At 37.2% G+C, this 22,703-nt stretch overlaps 1 protein-coding gene across 5 annotated transcripts in view; it reads left to right on the forward strand.

Annotated features, from left to right (window-relative positions):
* The window catches only part of LOC106073490 (uncharacterized), a 107,431-nt gene that overhangs the window by 46,366 nt on the left and 38,362 nt on the right, over positions 1 to 22,703 (forward strand). For all 5 annotated transcript variants that reach the window (XR_008774123.1, XM_056006900.1, XM_056006899.1 and 2 more), the window contains 2 exons: positions 1,139 to 1,358; positions 4,470 to 4,573. Coding sequence is in view for 4 of the 5 variants with exons in the window: in XM_056006900.1 (XP_055862875.1) it covers positions 1,139 to 1,358; positions 4,470 to 4,573 (324 nt within the window). In the remaining variant the exon portion in view is untranslated. The remainder of the gene's footprint in view (positions 1 to 1,138; positions 1,359 to 4,469; positions 4,574 to 22,703) is intronic.

The raw sequence follows: 22,703 nt of genomic DNA on the forward strand, positions 1-22,703 counted from the left end.
TGAACAAAGAAATAGTGTTCTACGAGGTGAACCAGGAAATAGTGTTCTACGAGGTGAACCAGGAAATAGTGCTCTACGAGGTTAACAAAGAAATAGTGTTCTACGAGATGAACCAGGAAATAGTGTTCTACGAGGTGAACCAGGAAATAGTGTTCTACGAGGTGAACCAGGAAATAGTGCTCTACGAGGTGAACCAGGAAATATTGTTCTACTAGGTGAACCAGGAAATAGTGCTCTACGAGGTGAACCAGGAAATAGTGCTCTACGAGGTGAACCAGGAAATAGTGTTCTACGAGGTGAACCAGGAAATAGTGTTCTACGAGGTGAACCAGGAAATAGTGCTCTACGAGGTGAACCAGGAAATAGTGTTCTACTAGGTGAACCAGGAAATAGTGCTCTACGAGGTGAACCAGGAAATAATGCTCTACGATGTGAACCAGGAAATAGTGCTCTACGAGGTGAACCAGGAAATAATGCTCTACGAGGTGAACCAGGAAATAGTGCTCTACGAGGTGAACCAGGAAATAATGCTCTACGAGGTGAACCAGGAAATAGTGCTCTACGAGGTGAACCAGGAAATAATGCTCTACGAGGTGAACCAGGAAATAGTGCTCTACTAGGTGAACCAGGAAATAGTGCTCTACGAGGTGAACCAGGAAATAGTGCTCTACGAGGTGAACCAGGAAATAGTGCTCTACGAGGTGAACCAGGAAATAGTGCTCTACGAGATGAACCAGGAAATAGTGCTCTACGAGGTGAACCAGGAAATAGTGCTCTACGAGATGAACCAGGAAATAGTGCTCTACGAGATGAACCAGGAAATAGTGCTCTACGAGGTGAACCAGGAAATAGTGCTCTACGAGATGAACCAGGAAATAGTGCTCTACGAGGTGAACCAGGAAATAGTGCTCTACGAGGTGAACCAGGAAATAGTGCTCTACGAGATGAACCAGGAAATAGTGCTCTACGAGGTGAACCATAGCCTTTCTACAACTGAAGGAGGCTAACATATGTAGAATTTTATAGTTCTTATGGAGGTCATATTGTTGTAATGAAGTTATGTTTTTGATTAATAAAATACTTGAATGAAACAAATATTGAATTCTTTAAACTAGCTGTCCAAATGTTTGTCTATCAGACGACGTCCATGAGTGAGCTCCAGTTATTGTACCCTAGCCACGATGCAGAGAACGTCAGAAGAAAAAATCAAACAGAACTCAACGTTAGGGAGAAGAGCATGTGTCCAGTGCACATTAAAACATCGGACATGACAATAGTCTCCGTTCAAACCGACAAAGTTATCACCTGTCAAATATTAGAGGCTAGGTCAGAGGTCAAGATCATGGTCCTGCAAAAACGTAAGCATAGCTTTTATTTATTTTGTTTTTTATTTAGTCTCTAGAATCAAGGGAAGACTTTCTAATGTCAGTTTAATCTAACCAATTGAGATAAAACACTAACATTAACTTCTACTTGAGATAAAACACTAACACTAACTTGAACTTGAGATAAAACACTAACTTCTACTTGAGATTAAACAATAACTACTACTTGAGATAAAACACTAACACTAACTTCTATTTGAGATAAAACACTAACACTAACTTCTATTTGAGATAAAACACTAACACTAACTTCTACTTGAGATAAAACACTAACATTAACTTCTACTTGAGATAAAACATTAGCTTCTACTTGAGATAAAACATTAACTTCTACTTGAGATAAAACATTAACTTCTACTTGAGATAAAACACTAACTTCTACTTGAGATAAAACATTAACTTCTACTTGAGATAAAACATTAACATTAACTTCTACTTGAGATAAAACACTAACATTAACTTCTACTTGAGATAAAACATTAACTTCTACTTGAGATAAAACATTAACTTCTACTTGAGATAAAACACTAACTTCTACTTGAGATAAAACACTAACTTCTACTTGAGATAAAACACTAACATTAACTTCTACTTGAGATAAAACATTAACTTCTACTTGAGATAAAACAATAACTTCTACTTGAGATAAGACAATAACATTAACTTCTACTTGAGATAAAACACTAACATTAACTTCTACTTGAGATAAAACACTAACATTAACTTCTACTTGAGATAAAACATTAACATTAACTTCTACTTGAGATAAAACACTAACATTAACTTCTACTTGAGATAAAACACTAACATTAACTTCTACTTGAGATAAAACATTAACTTCTACTTGAGATAAAACATTAACTTCTACTTGAGATAAAACATTAACTTCTACTTGAGATAAAACAATAACTTCTACTTGAGATAAGACAATAACATTAACTTCTACTTGAGATAAAACACTAACATTAACTTCTACTTGAGATAAAACATTAACTTCTACTTGACATAAAACACTAACATTAACTTCTACTTGAGATAAAACACTAACATTAACTTCTACTTGAGATAAAACATTAACTTCTACTTGAGATAAAACACTAACACTAACTTCTACTTGAGATAAAACACTAACATTAACTTCTACTTGAGATAAAACATTAACTTCTACTTGAGATAAAACATTAACTTCTACTTGAGATAAAACACTAACATTAACTTCTACTTGAGATAAAACATTAACTTCTACTTGAGATAAAACACTAACATTAACTTCTACTTGAGATAAAACATTAACTTCTACTTGAGATAAAACACTAACATTAACTTCTACTTGAGATAAAACACTAACTTCTACTTGAGATAAAACACTAACATTAACTTCTACTTGAGATAAAACACTAACATTAACTTCTACTTGAGATAAAACACTAACATTAACTTCTACTTGAGATAAAACATTAACATTAACTTCTACTTGAGATAAAACACTAACATTAACTTCTACTTGAGATAAAACATTAACTTCTACTTGAGATAAAACATTAACTTCTACTTGAGATAAAACACTAACATTAACTTCTACTTGAGATAAAACATTAACTTCTACTTGAGATAAAACACTAACATTAACTTCTACTTGAGATAAAACACTAACTTCTATTTGAGATAAAACACTAACATTAACTTCTACTTGAGATAAAACACTAACATTAACTTCTACTTGAGATAAAACACTAACATTAACTTCTACTTGAGATAAAACATTAACATTAACTTCTACTTGAGATAAAACACTAACATTAACTTCTACTTGAGATAAAACACTAACATTAACTTCTACTTGAGATAAAACACTAACTTCTACTTGAGATAAAACACTAACATTAGCTTCTACTTGAGATAAAACATTAACTTCTACTTGAGATAAAACATTAACTTCTACTTGAGATAAAACACTAACATTAACTTCTACTTGAGATAAAACACTAACTTCTACTTGAGATAAAACATTAACATTAACTTCTACTTGAGATAAAACACTAACATTAACTTCTACTTGAGATAAAATACTAACTTTTACTTGAGATAAAACACTAACTTCTACTTGAGATAAAACACTAACTTCTACTTGAGATAAAACACTAACTTCTACTTGAGATAAAACACTAACTTCTACTTGAGATAAAACACTAACTTCTACTTGAGATAAAACACTAACATTAACTTCTACTTGAGATAAAACACTAACTTCTACCTGAGATAAAACACTAACATTAACTTCTACTTGATATAAAACACTAACTTCTACTTGAGATAAAACACTAACATTAACTTCTACTTGAGATAAAACACTTACTTCTACTTGAGATAAGACAATAACTTTTACTTGTGATAAAACACTAACTTCTACTTGAGATAAAACACTAACATTAACTTCTACTTGAGATAAAACACTAACTTCTACTTGAGATAAGACAATAACTTTTACTTGAGATAAGACAAAAATTTTTACTTGAGATAAAACACTAATACTAACTTCTACTTGAAGTAAAACACTGTGTTACACTTACTTACTTATTCTTATATGTAAGTTATATTCTTCACTTTATATTCCCACGCCTCCCCTCAAACAAAAAGTTGATTAGTCTGGAATTAAAAACACATTGTTCCACTCTAAACAGTAAACCAAAATTAAGTTTCGTCAAGGACCTTTAGAGGTTTTATGACTTTCTTGATTTGGTGTAAGTATTGTGCTCTTTAGTTTGTTGCCTTTGTTGATTCCATGAGTACATTTAATGTGCACATAATGGTCAAGATAATGTGTGTGATAATTAACTCTTGTTAATGAGATCATTAAAATATTTAAGTTCTACACGTCAGGTGTTTACATTTTTTTTCGACATTGGAGAATGTAGCTCAAGAAGTTGACATTGTAGACAACACACACACACACACAAACATTGTATTTAGTACATTTAGGTTGTAGCACAGGCTAGCATCAGGCCTGAAAACTTGTTCTTTTTTCTTGTCTACATAATGCATGCAATGTTTGATACAATAACTGTTTGTTTTCTGGATTGACAGAGTCAATGCCCAATATTTTTGCCACTCAATGTCCACAAGAAAGTCGTTGTTCTGTTATCAGAAATAGCAAAGTTCAACTAGTTTGTTCTTTGAAGACAAGGGCTGTAAGTATTGCTCTACACTCAGACTTGACTGGTTTCATCGATCCCTCTTGTAATGTAATATGTGTATTGACTTATCCCTCTTGTTAGGTAATATAATGTTTAATGACTTATTGGCATTCTTAGGTAATGTAATGTTGATGAACCGAATTACTATTAGTAGGCATTCAATGTTTATTAAATATGGTTCTCAAATTCTATTGGCGGATGTTGTCAACTTGTAAGATCAAGAATTAATCCTATCTTTTTTATTTTGCATTTCCTGCATATATATATATATATATATATATATATATATATATATATATATATATATATATATATATGCTGTAACTTAGCCAAGAGCGAGCTCAAAGAACCTCAACGAAAGGAGTATATAAAAAACTAATTTAATAGTATAACAACAGTAATTCAATAAGTATTCCAATATGGTACTAAGTAATAACAACACTTCTTGCTTGTTGACATCATCGTCTTCCACTTCCTCTCTCCTATCATGTCTCTGTCCTGTGTCTCATGGTGCACAGTCTCGCACCTAATGACAGCATGCAATGTAGAGTCATAACAATACACTGCCCATTTACCATGGACTCTTGTATCTCATCAAATGCCATACGGGATCACGTTACATTTTCTCCCTCTAGCTGCTTGCTAAGACACAGTTTGGATTCACTCCTAACCTGAACGTCTTATACGGGAAAAGCTTTCTGTTAAACCTTTAGATTTTATTTTCGGTATTTCCCCCAAAAGGCCGGATTCTATATATTGAGCATAAAAAGAAATGTTGAATCATTTAAGAATTGAACTATACCAAAAGGATTTACCCATGTTGTAGAGAAACAAATTGGCTCTTTAAAAAAAAAGCTTCATAAGAAATTCATCAACCATGTTTGAAGGGCTGTTATAGTAGACTGTGGCGACCAGCATGTATTGCTTGTTTGTGTAGCTTGTATGTGTAGCTTGTTTGTGTAGCTTGTATGTGTAGCTTGTATGTGTAGCTTGTATGTGTAGCTTGTATGTGTAGCTTGTTTGTGTAGCTTGTTTGTGTAGCTTGTATGTGTAGCTTGTATGTGTAGCTTGTTTGTGTAGCTTGTTTGTGTAGCTTGTTTGTGTAGCTTGTTTGTGTAGCTTGTTTGTGTAGCTTGTTTGTGTAGCTTGTTTGTGTAGCTTGTTTGTGTAGCTTGTTTGTGTAGCTTGTTTGTGTAGCTTGTTTGTGTAGCTTGTTTGTGTAGCTTGTATGTATTGCTTGTTTGTGTAGCTTGTATGTGTAGCTTGTATGTGTAGCTTGTTTGTGTAGCTTGTTTGTGTAGCTTGTTTGTGTAGCTTGTATGTGTAGCTTGTATGTGTAGCTTGTATGTGTAGCTTGTATGTGTAGCTTGTATGTGTAGCTTGATGTGTAGCTTGTATGTGTAGCTTGTATGTGTAGCTTGTATGTGTAGCTTGTTTGTGTAGCTTGTTTGTGTAGCTTGTATGTGTAGCTTCTATGTGTAGCTCGTATGTGTAGCTTGTTTGTGTAGCTTGTTTGTGTAGCTTGTTTGTGTAGCTTGTATGTGTAGCTTGTATGTGTAGCTTGTATGTAAAGCTTGTATGTGTAGCTTGTTTGTGTAGCTTGTTTGTGTAGCTTGTTTGTGTAGATTCTTTGTAAAGCTTGTTTGTGTAGCTTGTTTGTGTAGCTTGTATGTGTAGCTTGTATGTGTAGCTTGTATGTGTAGCTTGTATGTGTAGCTTGTTTGTGTAGCTTGTTTGTGTAGCTTGTTTGTGTAGCTTGTATGTGTAGCTTGTATGTGTAGCTTGTTTGTGTAGCTTGTTTGTGTAGCTTGTTTGTGTAGCTTGTTTGTGTAGCTTGTTTGTGTAGCTTGTTTGTGTAGCTTGTTTGTGTAGCTTGTTTGTGTAGCTTGTTTGTGTAGCTTGTTTGTGTAGCTTGTTTGTGTAGCTTGTATGTATTGCTTGTTTGTGTAGCTTGTATGTGTAGCTTGTATGTGTAGCTTGTTTGTGTAGCTTGTTTGTGTAGCTTGTTTGTGTAGCTTGTATGTGTAGCTTGTATGTGTAGCTTGTATGTGTAGCTTGTATGTGTAGCTTGTATGTGTAGCTTGTTTGTGTAGCTTGTATGTGTAGCTTGTATGTGTAGCTTGTTTGTGTAGCTTGTTTGTGTAGCTTGTATGTGTAGCTTCTATGTGTAGCTTGTATGTGTAGCTTGTTTGTGTAGCTTGTTTGTGTAGCTTGTTTGTGTAGCTTGTATGTGTAGCTTGTATGTGTAGCTTGTATGTAAAGCTTGTATGTGTAGCTTGTTTGTGTAGCTTGTTTGTGTAGCTTGTTTGTGTAGATTCTTTGTAAAGCTTGTTTGTGTAGCTTGTATGTGTAGCTTGTTTGTGTAGCTTGTTTGTGTAGCTTGTTTGTGTAGCTTCTTTGTAAAGCTTGTTTGTGTAGCTTGTATGTGTAGCTTGTATGTGTAGCTTGTATGTGTAGCTTGTTTGTATAGCTTGTTTGTAAAGCTTGTTTGTGTAGCTTGTATGTGTAGCTTCTTTGTAAAGCTTGTTTGTGTAGCTTGTTTGTGTAGCTTGTTTGTGTAGCTTGTTTGTGTAGCTTGTTTGTGTAGCTTGTTTGTGTAGCTTCTTTGTAAAGCTTGTTTGTGTAGCTTGTATGTGTCTAGGGGATGATGTGTAGGTCAGGTTAATACAATTTATTTCTAATTACAATCATGGGAGATTATGACAAAATTAAAATAGCTAAAAGAGAATGCTACTTATAACAATTACAACAATAAATACAAGAACATAACAAAGTAGTAATAGTAGTAGTATGACATGACAAGTTTGACAGGTGTTGTCCAAGATAATTTGTTTAACAACTAAGTGACAAGTATGACATGAGTCGTCTAACAACTAGGTGACAAGTATGACATGAGTTGTCCAACATCCAGGTGACAAGTATGACATGAGTTGTCCAACAACTAAGTGACAAGTATGACATGAGTCGTCTAACAACTAGGTGACAAGTATGACAAGAGTTGTCCAACAACTAGGTGACAAGTATGACATGAGTTGTCCAACAACTAGGTGACAAGTATGACATGAGTTGTCTAACAACTAGGTGACAAGTATGACATGAGTTGTCTAACAACTAGGTGACAAGTATGACATGAGTTGTCCAACAACTAGGTGACAAGTATGACATGAGTTGTCTAACAACTAGGTGACAAGTATGACATGAGTTGTCCAACAACTAGGTGACAAGTATGACATGAGTTGTCCAACAACTAGGTGACAAGTATGACATGAGTTGTCCAACAACCAGGTGACAAGTATGACAAGAGTTGTCCAACAACTAGGTGACAAGTATGACATGAGTTGTCCAACAACTAGGTGACAAGTATGACATGAGTTGTCTAACAACTAGGTGACAAGTATGACATGAGTTGTCTAAAAACTAGGTGACAAGTATGACATGAGTTGTCTAAAAACTAGGTGACAAGTATGACATGAGTTGTCCAACAACTAGGTGACAAGTATGACATGAGCTGTCCAACAGCCAGGTGACAAGTATGACATGAGTTGTCCAACAACTAGGTGACAAGTATGACATGAGTTGTCCAACAACTAGGTGACAAGTATGACATGAGTTGTCTAACAACTAGGTGACAAGTATGACATGAGTTGTCTAAAAACTAGGTGACAAGTATGACATGAGTTGTCTAACAGCCAGGTGAAAAGTATGACATAAGTTGTCCAACAACTAGGTGACAAGTATGACATGAGCGGTCCAACAGCCAGGTGACAAGTATGACATGAGTTGTCCAACAACTAGGTGACAAGTATGACATAAAGTGTCTAAAAACTAGGTGACAAGTATGACATGAGTTGTCCAACAACTAGGTGACAAGTATGACATGAGTTGTCCAACAACTAGGTGACAAGTATGATATGAGTTGTCCAACAACTAGGTGACAAGTATGACATGAGTTGTCTAAAAACTAGGTGACAAGTATGAAATGAGTTGATCAACAACTAAGTGACAAGTATGATATAAGTTGTCCAACAACTAGGTTACAAGTATGACATGAGTTGTCTAAGAACTAGGTGAAAAGTATGACATGAGTTGTCCAACAACTAGGTGAAAAGTATGACATGAGTTGTCTAAGAACTAGGTGACAAGTATGACATGAGTTGTCCAACAACTAGGTGACAAGTATAAAATGAGTTGTCTAACAACTAGGTGACAAGTATGACATAAGTTGTCTAACAACTAGGTGACAAGTATGACATGAGCTGTCCAACAACAAGGTGACAAGTATGACATGAGTTGTCCAACAACTAGGTGACAAGAATGACATGAGCTGTCCAACAACTAGGTGACAAGTATGACATGAGTTGTCCAACAACCAGGTGACAAGTATGACATGAGTTGTCCAACAACTAGGTGACAAGTATGACATGAGTTGTCCAACAACTAGGTGACAAGTATGACATGAGTTGTCCAACAACCAGGTGACAAGTATAAAATGAGTTGTCATACAACTAGGTGACAAGTATGACATGAGTTGTCCAACATCCAGGTGAGAAGTATGACATGAGTTTTCCATTAACTAGGTGACAAGTATGACATGAGTTGTCCAACATCCAGGTGAGAAGTATGACATGAGTTTTCTAACAACTAGGTGACAATTATGACATGAGTTGACCAACAACTAGGTGACAAGTATGACATGAGTTGTCTAACAGCCAGGTGACAAGTATGACATGAGTTGTCCAACAACTAGGTGACAAGTATGACATGAGTTGTCTAACAACTAGGTGACAAGTATGACATGAGTTGTCCAACAACTATTTGACAAGTATGACATGAGTTGTCCAACAACTAGGTGACAAGTATGACATGAGTTGTCCAACAACTAGGTGACAAGTATGATATGAATTTTCCAACAGCCAGGTAACAAGTATGACATGAGTTGACCAACAACTAGGTGACAAGTATGACATGAGTTGTCTAACAACAAGGTGACAAGTATGACATGAGTTGTCCAACAACTAGGTGACAAGTATGACATGAGTTGTCCAACAACTAGTTGACAAGTATGATATGAGTTGTCCAACAACTAGGTGACAAGTATGACATGAGTTGTCTAAAAACTAGGTGACAAGTATGACATGAGTTGATCAACAACTAAGTGACAAGTATGATATGAGTTGTCCAACAACTAGGTGACAAGTATGACATGAGTTGTCCAACAACTATTTGACAAGTATGACATGAGTTGTCCAACAACTAGGTGACAAGTATGACATGAGTTGTCCAACAACTAGGTGAGCAGTATGACATGAATTTTCCAACAGCCAGGTAACAAGTATGACATGAGTTGACCAACAACTAGGTGACAAGTATGACATGAGTTGTCTAACAACAAGGTGACAAGTATGACATGAGTTGTCCAACAACTAGGTGACAAGTATGACATGAGTTGTCCAACAACTAGTTGACAAGTATGATATGAGTTGTCCAACAACTAGGTGACAAGTATGACATGAGTTGTCTAAAAACTAGGTGACAAGTATGACATGAGTTGATCAACAACTAAGTGACAAGTATGATATAAGTTGTCCAACAACTAGGTGACAAGTATGACATGAGTTGTCTAAGAACTAGGTGACAAGTATGACATGAGTTGTCCAACAACTAGGTGACAAGTATGAAATGAGTTGTCTAACAACTAGGTGACAAGTATGACATAAGTTGTCTAACAACTAGGTGACAAGTATGACATGAGCTGTCCAACAACAAGGTGACAAGTATGACATGAGTTGTCCAACAACTAGGTGACAAGAATGAAATGAGCTGTCCAACAACTAGGTGACAAGTATGACATAAGTTGTCCAACAACCAGGTGACAAGTATGACATGAGTTGTCCAACAACTAGGTGACAAGTATGACATGAGTTGTCCAACAACTAGGTGACAAGTATGACATGAGTTGTCCAACAACCAGGTGACAAGTATAAAATGAGTTGTCATACAACTAGGTGACAAGTATGACATGAGTTGTCCAACATCCAGGTGAGAAGTATGACATGAGTTTTCCATTAACTAGGTGACAAGTATGACATGAGTTGTCCAACAACTAGGTGACAATTATGACATGAGTTGACCAACAACTAGATGACAAGTATGACATGAGTTGTCTAACAGCCAGGTGACAAGTATGACATGAGTTGTCCAACAACTAGGTGACAAGTATGACATGAGTTGTCTAACAACTAGGTGACAAGTATGACATGAGTTGTCCAACAACTATTTGACAAGTATGACATGAGTTGTCCAACAACTAGGTGACAAGTATGACATGAGTTGTCCAACAACTAGGTGACAAGTATGACATGAGTTGTCCAACAACTAGGTGAGCAGTATGACATGAATTTTCCAACAGCCTGGTAACAAGTATGACATGAGTTGACCAACAACTAGGTGACAAGTATGACATGAGTTGTCTAACAACAAGGTGACAAGTATGACATGAGTTGTCCAACAACTAGGTGACAAGTATGACATGAGTTGTCTAAAAACTAGGTGACAAGTATGACATGAGTTGTCCAACAACTAGGTGACAAGTATGACATGAGCTGTCCAACAGCCAGGTGACAAGTATGACATGAGTTGTCCAACAACTAGGTGACAAGTATGACATGAGTTGTCCAACAACTAGGTGACAAGTGTGACATGAGTTGTCTAACAACTAGGTGACAAGTATGACATGAGTTGTCTAAAAACTAGGTGACAAGTATGACATGAGTTGTCTAACAGCCAGGTGAAAAGTATGACATAAGTTGTCCAACAACTAGGTGACAAGTATGACATGAGCGGTCCAACAGCCAGGTGACAAGTATGACATGAGTTGTCCAACAACTAGGTGACAAGTATGACATAAAGTGTCTAAAAACTAGGTGACAATTATGACATGAGTTGTCCAACAACTAGGTGACAAGTATGACATGAGTTGTCCAACAACTAGGTGACAAGTATGATATGAGTTGTCCAACAACTAGGTGACAAGTATGACATGAGTTGTCTAAAAACTAGGTGACAAGTATGACATGAGTTGATAACAACTAAGTGACAAGTATGATATAAGTTGTCCAACAACTAGGTTACAAGTATGACATGAGTTGTCTAAGAACTAGGTGACAAGTATGACATGAGTTGTCCAACAACTAGGTGAAAAGTATGACATGAGTTGTCTAAGAACTAGGTGACAAGTATGACATGAGTTGTCCAACAACTAGGTGACAAGTATAAAATGAGTGGTCTAACAACTAGGTGACAAGTATGACATAAGTTGTCTAACAACTAGGTGACAAGTATGACATGAGCTGTCCAACAACAAGGTGACAAGTATGACATGAGTTGTCCAACAACTAGGTGACAAAAATGACATGAGCTGTCCAACAACTAGGTGACAAGTATGACATGAGTTGTCCAACAACTAAGTGACAAGTATGACATGAGTTGTCCAACAACTAGGTGACAAGTATGACATGAGTTGTCCAACAACTAGGTGACAAGTATGACATGAGTTGTCCAACAACCAGGTGACAAGTATAAAATGAGTTGTCATACAACTAGGTGACAAGTATGACATGAGTTGTCCAACATCCAGGTGAGAAGTATGACATGAGTTTTCCATTAACTAGGTGACAAGTATGACATGAGTTATCCAACATCCAGGTGAGAAGTATGACATGAGTTTTCTAACAACTAGGTGACAATTATGACATGAGTTGACCAAGAACTAGGTGACAAGTATGACATGAGTTGTCTAACAGCCAGGTGACAAGTATGACATGAGTTGTCCAACAACTAGGTGACAAGTATGACATGAGTTGTCTAACAACTAGGTGACAAGTATGACATGAGTTGTCCAACAACTATTTGACAAGTATGACATGAGTTGTCCAACAACTAGGTGACAAGTATGACATGAGTTGTCCAACAACTAGGTGAGCAGTATGACATGAATTTTCCAACAGCCAGGTAACAAGTATGACATGAGTTGACCAACAACTAGGTGACAAGTATGACATGAGTTGTCTAACAACAAGGTGACAAGTATGACATGAGTTGTCCAACAACTAGGTGACAAGTATGACATGAGTTGTCCAACAACTAGTTGACAAGTATGATATGAGTTGTCCAACAACTAGGTGACAAGTATGACATGAGTTGTCTAAAAACTAGGTGACAAGTATGACATGAGTTGATCAACAACTAAGTGACAAGTATGATATGAGTTGTCCAACAACTAGGTGACAAGTATTACATGAGTTGTCCAACAACTAATTGACAAGTATGATATGAGTTGTCCAACAACTAGGTGACAAGTATGACATGAGTTGTCTAAAAACTAGGTGACAAGTATGACATGAGTTGATCAACAACTAAGTGACAAGTATGATATGAGTTGTCCAACAACTAGGTGACAAGTATGACATGAGTTGTCCAACAACTAGTTGACAAGTATGATATGAGTTGTCCAACAACTAGGTGACAAGTATGACATGAGTTGTCTAAAAACTAGGTGACAAGTATGACATGAGTTGATCAACAACTAAGTGACAAGTATGACATGAGTTGTCCAACAACTAGGTGACAAGTATGACATGAGCTGTCCAACAACAAGGTGACAAGTATGAAATGAGTTTTCTAACAACTAGGTGACAAGTATGACATAAGTTGTCTAACAACTAGGTGACAAGTATGACATGAGCTGTCCAACAACAAGGTGACAAGTATGACATGAGTTGTCCAACAACTAGGTGACAAGAATGACATGAGCTGTCCAACAACTAGGTGACAAGTATGACATGAGCTGTCCAACAACAAGGTGACAAGTATGACATGAGTTGTCCAACAACTAGGTGACAAGAATGACATGAGCTGTCCAACAACTAGGTGACAAGTATGACATGAGTTGTCCAACAACCAGGTGACAAGTATGACATGAGTTGTCCAACAACTAGGTGACAAGTATGACATGAGTTGTCCAACAACTAGGTGACAAGTATGACATGAGTTGTCCAAAAACCAGGTGACAAGTATAAAATGAGTTGTCATACAACTAGGTGACAAGTATGACATGAGTTGTCCAACATCCAGGTGAGAAGTATGACATGAGTTTTCCATTAACTAGGTGACAAGTATGACATGAGTTGTCCAACATCCAGGTGAGAAGTATGACATGAGTTTTCTAACAACTAGGTGACAATTATGACATGAGTTGACCAACAACTAGGTGACAAGTATGACATGAGTTGTCTAACAGCCAGGTGACAAGTATGACATGAGTTGTCCAACAACTAGGTGACAAGTATGACATGAGTTGTCTAACAACTAGGTGACAAGTATGACATGAGTTGTCCAACAACTATTTGACAAGTATGACATGAGTTGTCCAACAACTAGGTGACAAGTATGACATAAGTTGTCCAACAACTAGGTGAGCAGTATGACATGAATTTTCCAACAGCCAGGTAACAAGTATGACATGAGTTGACCAACAACTAGGTGACAAGTATGACATGAGTTGTCTAACAACAAGGTGACAAGTATGACATGAGTTGTCCAACAACTAGGTGACAAGTATGACATGAGTTGTCCAACAACTAGTTGACAAGTATGATATGAGTTGTCCAACAACTAGGTGACAAGTATGACATGAGTTGTCTAAAAACTAGGTGACAAGTATGACATGAATTGATCAACAACTAAGTGACAAGTATGATATGAGTTGTCCAACAACTAGGTGACAAGTATGACATGAGTTGTCCAACAACTAGTTGACAAGTATGATATGAGTTGTCCAACAACTAGGTGACAAGTATGACATGAGTTGTCTAAAAACTAGGTGACAAGTATGACATGAGTTGATCAACAACTAAGTGACAAGTATGACATGAGTTGTCCAACAACTAGGTGACAAGTATGACATGAGCTGTCCAACAACAAGGTGACAAGTATGAAATGAGTTGTCTAACAACTAGGTGACAAGTATGACATAAGTTGTCTAACAACTAGGTGACAAGTATGACATGAGCTGTCCAACAACAAGGTGACAAGTATGACATGAGTTGTCCAACAACTAGGTGACAAGAATGACATGAGCTGTCCAACAACTAGGTGACAAGTATGACATAAGTTGTCCAACAACCAGGTGACAAGTATGACATGAGTTGTCCAACAACTAGGTGACAAGTATGACATGAGCTGTCCAACAACTAGGTGACAAGTATGACATGAGTTGTCTAACAACTAGGTGACAAGTATGACATGAGTTGTCCAACAACTAGGTGACAAGTATGACATAAGTTGTCTTACAAATAGATGACAAGTATGACATGAGTTGTTCAACAACTAGGTGACAAGTATGACATAAGTTATCCAACAACTAGGTGACAAGTATTACATGAGTTGTCTAACAACTAGGTGACAAGTATGACATATGTTGCCTTACAAATAGATGACAAGTATGACATGAGTTGTCTAAAAACTAGGTGACAAGTATGATATGAGTTGTCTAACAACCAGGTGACAAGTATGACATGAGTTGTCTAACAACTAGGTGACAAGTATGACATGAGTTGTCTAAAAACTAGGTGATAAGTATGATATGAGTTGTCTAACAACTAGGTGACAAGTATGACATGAGTTGACCAACAACTAGGTGACAAGTATGACATGAGTTGTCCAACAACCAGGTGACAAGTATGAAATGAGTTGTCTAAAAACTAGGTGACAAGTATGATATGAGTTGTCTAACAACCAAATGACAAGTATGACATGAGTTGACCAACAACTAGTTGACAAGTATGACATGAGTTGTCCAACAACCAGGTGACAAGTATGACATGAGTTTTCCAACAACTAGGTGATAAGTATGACATGAGTTTTCCAACAACTAGGTGACAAGTATGACAAGAGTTGTCTAAAAACTAGGTGACAAGTATGACATGGGTTTTCTAAAAACTAGGTGACAAGTATGACATGAGTTGTCCAACAACTAGGTGACAAGTATGACATGAGCTGTCCAACAGCCAGGTGACAAGTATGACATGAGTTGTCCAACAACTAGGTGACAAGTATGACATGAGTTGTCCAACAACTAGGTGACAAGTATGACATGAGTTGTCTAACAACTAGGTGACAAGTATGACATGAGTTGTCTAAAAACTAGGTGACAAGTATGACATGAGTTGTCTAACAGCCAGGTGAAAAGTATGACATAAGTTGTCCAACAACTAGGTGACAAGTATGACATGAGAGGTCCAACAGCCAGGTGACAAGTATGACATGAGTTGTCCAACAACTAGGTGACAAGTATGACATAAAGTGTCTAAAAACTAGGTGACAAGTATGACATGAGTTGTCCAACAACTAGGTGACAAGTATGACATGAGTTGTCCAACAACTAGGTGACAAGTATGATATGAGTTGTCCAACAACTAGGTGACAAGTATGACATGAGTTGTCTAAAAACTAGGTGACAAGTATGACATGAGTTGATCAACAACTAAGTGACAAGTATGATATAAGTTGTCCAACAACTAGGTTACAAGTATGACATGAGTTGTCTAAGAACTAGGTGACAAGTATGACATGAGTTGTCCAACAACTAGGTGAAAAGTATGACATGAGTTGTCTAAGAACTAGGTGACAAGTATGACATGAGTTGTCCAACAACTAGGTGACAAGTATGAAATGAGTTGTCTAACAACTAGGTGACAAGTATGACATAAGTTGTCTAACAACTAGGTGACAAGTATGACATGAGCTGTCCAACAACAAGGTGACAAGTATGACATGAGTTGTCCAACAACTAGGTAACAAGAATGAAATGAGCTGTCCAACAACTAGGTGACAAGTATGACATAAGTTGTCCAACAACCAGGTGACAAGTATGACATGAGTTGTCCAACAACTAGGTGACAAGTATGACATGAGTTGTCCAACAACTAGGTGACAAGTATGACATGAGTTGTCCAACAACCAGGTGACAAGTATAAAATGATTTGTCATACAACTAGGTGACAAGTATGACATGAGTTGTCCAACATCCAGGTGAGAAGTATGACATGAGTTTTCCATTAACTAGGTGACAAGTATGACATGAGTTGTCCAACAACTAGGTGACAATTATGACATGAGTTGACCAACAACTAGGTGACAAGTATGACATGAGTTGTCTAACAGCCAGGTGACAAGTATGACATGAGTTGTCCAACAACTAGGTGACAAGTATGACATGAGTTGTCTAACAACTAGGTGACAAGTATGACATGAGTTGTCCAACAACTATTTGACAAGTATGACATGAGTTGTCCAACAACTAGGTGACAAGTATGACATGAGTTGTCCAACAACTAGGTGACAAGTATGACATGAGTTGTCCAACAACTAGGTGAGCAGTATGACATGAATTTTCCAACAGCCAGGTAACAAGTATGACATGAGTTGACCAACAACTAGGTGACAAGTATGACATGAGTTGTCTAACAACAAGGTGACAAGTATGACATGAGTTGTCCAACAACTAGGTGACAAGTATGACATGAGTTGTCCAACAACTAGTTGACAAGTATGATATGAGTTGTCCAACAACTAGGTGACAAGTATGACATGAGTTGTCTAAAAACTAGGTGACAAGTATGACATGAGTTGATCAACAACTAAGTGACAAGTATGATATGAGTTGTCCAACAACTAGGTGACAAGTATGACATGAGTTGTCTAAGAACTAGATGACAAGTATAACATGAGTTGTCCAACAACTATGTGAAAAGTATGACATGAGTTGTCTAAGAACTAGGTGACAAGTATGACTTGAGTTGTCAAAAAACTAGGTGACAAGTATGAAATGAGTTGTCTAACAACTAGGTGACTAGTATGACATGAGTTGTCCAACAGCTAGGTGACAAGTATGACATGAGTTGTCCAACAACTAGTTGACAAGTATGACATGAGCTGTCCAACAACAAGGTGACAAGTATGAAATGAGTTGTCTAACAACTAGGTGACAAGTATGACATAAGTTGTCTAACAACTAGGTGACAAGTATGACATGAGCTGTCCAACAACAAGGTGAAAAGTATGACATGAGTTGTCCAACAACTAGGTGACAAATATGATATGAGTTGTCTAACAACCAAATGACAAGTATGACATGAGTTGACCAACAACTAGTTGACAAGTATGACATGAGTTGTCCAACAACCAGGTGACAAGTATGACATGAGTTTTCCAACAACTAGGTGATAAGTATGACATGAGTTTTCCAACAACTAGGTGACAAGTATGACATGAGTTGTCTAAAAACTAGGTGACAAGTATGACATGAGTTGATCAACAACTAAGTGACAAGTATGATATGAGTTGTCCAACAACTAGGTGACAAGTATGACATGAGTTGTCTAAGAACTAGATGACAAGTATGACATGAGTTGTCCAACAACTATGTGAAAAGTATGACATGAGTTGTCTAAGAACTAGGTGACAAGTATGACTTGAGTTGTCAAAAAACTAGGTGACAAGAATGAAATGAGTTGTCTAACAACTAGGTGACTAGTATGACATGAGTTGTCCAACAGCTAGGTGACAAGTATGACATGAGTTGTCCAACAACTAGTTGACAAGTATGACATGAGCTGTCCAACAACAAGGTGACAAGTATGAAATGAGTTGTCTAACAACTAGGTGACAAGTATGACATAAGTTGTCTAACAACTAGGTGACAAGTATGACATGAGCTGTCCAACAACAAGGTGAAAAGTATGACATGAGTTGTCCAACAACTAGGTGACAAATATGATATGAGTTGTCTAACAACCAAATGACAAGTATGACATGAGTTGACCAACAACTAGTTGACAAGTATGACATGAGTTGTCCAACAACCAGGTGACAAGTATGACATGAGTTTTCCAACAACTAGGTGATAAGTATGACATGAGTTTTCCAACAACTAGGTGACAAGTATGACATGAGTTGTCTAACAACTAGGTGACAAGTATGAAATGAGTTGTCTAACAACTAGGTGACAAGTATGACATGAGTTGACCAACAACTAGGTGACAATTATGACATGAGTTGTCCAACAATTAAGTGTCAAGTATGACATGAGTTGTTTAACAACTAGGTGACAAGTATAAAATGAGTTGTCTAACAACTAGGTGACAAGTATGACATGAGTTGTCCAACAATTAATTGACAAGTATGACATGAGTTGTCCAACAACTAGGTGACAAGTATGACATGAGTTTTCCAACAACTAGGTGACAAGTATGACATGAGTTGTCCAACAACCAGGTGACAAGTATGACATAAGTTTTCCAACAACTAGGTGACAAGTATGACATGAGTTGTCTAAGATCTAGGCGACAAGTATGACATGAGTTGTCCAACAACTAGGTGACAAGTATGACATGAGTTGTCTAACAACTAGGTGACAAGTATGACATGAGTTGTCTAAAAACTAGGTGACAAGTATGACATGAAATGTCTAACAGCCAGGTGAAAAGTATGACATAAGTTGTCCAACAACTAGGTGACAAGTATGACATGAGAGGTCCAACAGCCAGGTGACAAGTATGACATGAGTTGTCCAACAACTAGGTGACAAGTATGACATAAAGTGTCTAAAAACTAGGTGACAAGTATGACATGAGTTGTCCAACAACTAGGTGACAAGTATGATATGAGTTGTCCAACAACTAGGTGACAAGTATGATATGAGTTGTCCAACAACTAGGTGACAAGTATGACATGAGTTGTCTAAAAACTAGGTGACAAGTATGACATGAGTTGATCAACAACTAGGTGACAAGTATGACATGAGTTGTCTAACAGCCAGGTGACAAGTATGACATGAGTTGTCCAACAACTAGGTGACAAGTATGACATGAGTTGTCTAACAACTAGGTGACAAGTATGACATGAGTTTTCCAACAACTAGGTGACAAGTATGACAAGAGTTGTCTAAAAACTAGGTGACAAGTATGACATGGGTTTTCTAAAAACTAGGTGACAAGTATGACATGAGTTGTCCAACAACTAGGTGACAAGTATGACATGAGCTGTCCAACAGCCAGGTGACAAGTATGACATGAGTTGTCCAACAACTAGGTGACAAGTATGACATGAGTTGTCCAACAACTAGGTGACAAGTATGACATGAGTTGTCTAACAACTAGGTGACAAGTATGACATGAGTTGTCTAAAAACTAGGTGACAAGTATGACATGAGTTGATCAACAACTAGGTGACAAGTATGACATGAGTTGTCTAACAGCCAGGTGACAAGTATGACATGAGTTGTCCAACAACTAGGTGACAAGTATGACATGAGTTGTCTAAAAACTAGGTGACAAGTATGACATGAGTTGATCAACAACTAAGTGAAAAGTATGACATGAGTTGTCCAACAACTAGGTGACAAGTATGACATGAGTTGTCTAAGAACTAGATGACAAGTATGACATGAGTTGTCCAACAACTATGTGAAAAGTATGACATGAGTTGTCTAAGAACTAGGTGACAAGTATGACTTGAGTTGTCAAAAAACTAGGTGACAAGTATGAAATGAGTTGTCTAACAACTAGGTGACTAGTATGACATGAGTTGTCCAACAGCTAGGTGACAAGTATGACATGAGTTGTCCAACAACTAGTTGACAAGTATGACATGAGCTGTCCAACAACAAGGTGACAAGTATGAAATGAGTTGTCTAACAACTAGGTGACAAGTATGACATAAGTTGTCTAACAACTAGGTGACAAGTATGACATGAGCTGTCCAACAACAAGGTGAAAAGTATGACATGAGTTGTCCAACAACTAGGTGACAAATATGATATGAGTTGTCTAACAACCAAATGACAAGTATGACATGAGTTGACCAACAACTAGTTGACAAGTATGACATGAGTTGTCCAACAACCAGGTGACAAGTATGACATGAGTTTTCCAACAACTAGGTGATAAGTATGACATGAGTTTTCCAACAACTAGGTGACAAGTATGACATGAGTTGTCTAACAACTAGGTGACAAGTATGAAATGAGTTGTCTAACAACTAGGTGACAAGTATGACATAAGTTGTCTAACAACTAGGTGACAAGTATGACATGAGCTGTCCAACAACAAGGTGACAAGTATGACATGAGTTGTCCAACAACTAGGTAACAAGAATGAAATGAGCTGTCCAACAACTAGGTGACAAGTATGACATAAGTTGTCCAACAACCAGGTGACAAGTATGACATGAGTTGTCCAACAACTAGGTGACAAGTATGACATGAGTTGTCCAACAACTAGGTGACAAGTATGACATGAGTTGTCCAACAACCAGGTGACAAGTATAAAATGATTTGTCATACAACTAGGTGACAAGTATGACATGAGTTGTCCAACATCCAGGTGAGAAGTATGACATGAGTTTTCCATTAACTAGGTGACAAGTATGACATGAGTTGTCCAACAACTAGGTGACAATTATGACATGAGTTGACCAACAACTAGGTGACAAGTATGACATGAGTTGTCTAACAGCCAGGTGACAAGTATGACATGAGTTGTCCAACAACTAGGTGACAAGTATGACATGAGTTGTCTAACAACTAGGTGACAAGTATGACATGAGTGGTCCAACAACTATTTGACAAGTATGACATGAGTTGTCCAACAACTAGGTGACAAGTATGACATGAGTTGTCCAACAACTAGGTGACAAGTATGACATGAGTTGTCCAACAACTAGGTGAGCAGTATGACATGAATTTTCCAACAGCCAGGTAACAAGTATGACATGAGTTGACCAACAACTAGGTGACAAGTATGACATGAGTTGTCTAACAACAAGGTGACAAGTATGACATGAGTTGTCCAACAACTAGGTGACAAGTATGACATGAGTTGTCCAACAACTAGTTGACAAGTATGATATGAGTTGTCCAACAACTAGGTGACAAGTATGACATGAGTTGTCTAAAAACTAGGTGACAAGTATGACATGAGTTGATCAACAACTAAGTGACAAGTATGATATGAGTTGTCCAACAACTAGGTGACAAGTATGACATGAGTTGTCTAAGAACTAGATGACAAGTATAACATGAGTTGTCCAACAACTATGTGAAAAGTATGACATGAGTTGTCTAAGAACTAGGTGACAAGTATGACTTGAGTTGTCAAAAAACTAGGTGACAAGTATGAAATGAGTTGTCTAACAACTAGGTGACTAGTATGACATGAGTTGTCCAACAGCTAGGTGACAAGTATGACATGAGTTGTCCAACAACTAGTTGACAAGTATGACATGAGCTGTCCAACAACAAGGTGACAAGTATGAAATGAGTTGTCTAACAACTAGGTGACAAGTATGACATAAGTTGTCTAACAACTAGGTGACAAGTATGACATGAGCTGTCCAACAACAAGGTGAAAAGTATGACATGAGTTGTCCAACAACTAGGTGACAAATATGATATGAGTTGTCTAACAACCAAATGACAAGTATGACATGAGTTGACCAACAACTAGTTGACAAGTATGACATGAGTTGTCCAACAACCAGGTGACAAGTATGACATGAGTTTTCCAACAACTAGGTGATAAGTATGACATGAGTTTTCCAACAACTAGGTGACAAGTATGACATGAGTTGTCTAAAAACTAGGTGACAAGTATGACATGAGTTGATCAACAACTAAGTGACAAGTATGATATGAGTTGTCCAACAACTAGGTGACAAGTATGACATGAGTTGTCTAAGAACTAGATGACAAGTATGACATGAGTTGTCCAACAACTATGTGAAAAGTATGACATGAGTTGTCTAAGAACTAGGTGACAAGTATGACTTGAGTTGTCAAAAAACTAGGTGACAAGTATGAAATGAGTTGTCTAACAACTAGGTGACTAGTATGACATGAGTTGTCCAACAGCTAGGTGACAAGTATGACATGAGTTGTCCAACAACTAGTTGACAAGTATGACATGAGCTGTCCAACAACAAGGTGACAAGTATGAAATGAGTTGTCTAACAACTAGGTGACAAGTATGACATAAGTTGTCTAACAACTAGGTGACAAGTATGACAT

This window comes from Biomphalaria glabrata, chromosome 12 (assembly GCF_947242115.1).
Source record: "Biomphalaria glabrata chromosome 12, xgBioGlab47.1, whole genome shotgun sequence".
Taxonomy (NCBI): domain Eukaryota; kingdom Metazoa; phylum Mollusca; class Gastropoda; family Planorbidae; genus Biomphalaria; species Biomphalaria glabrata.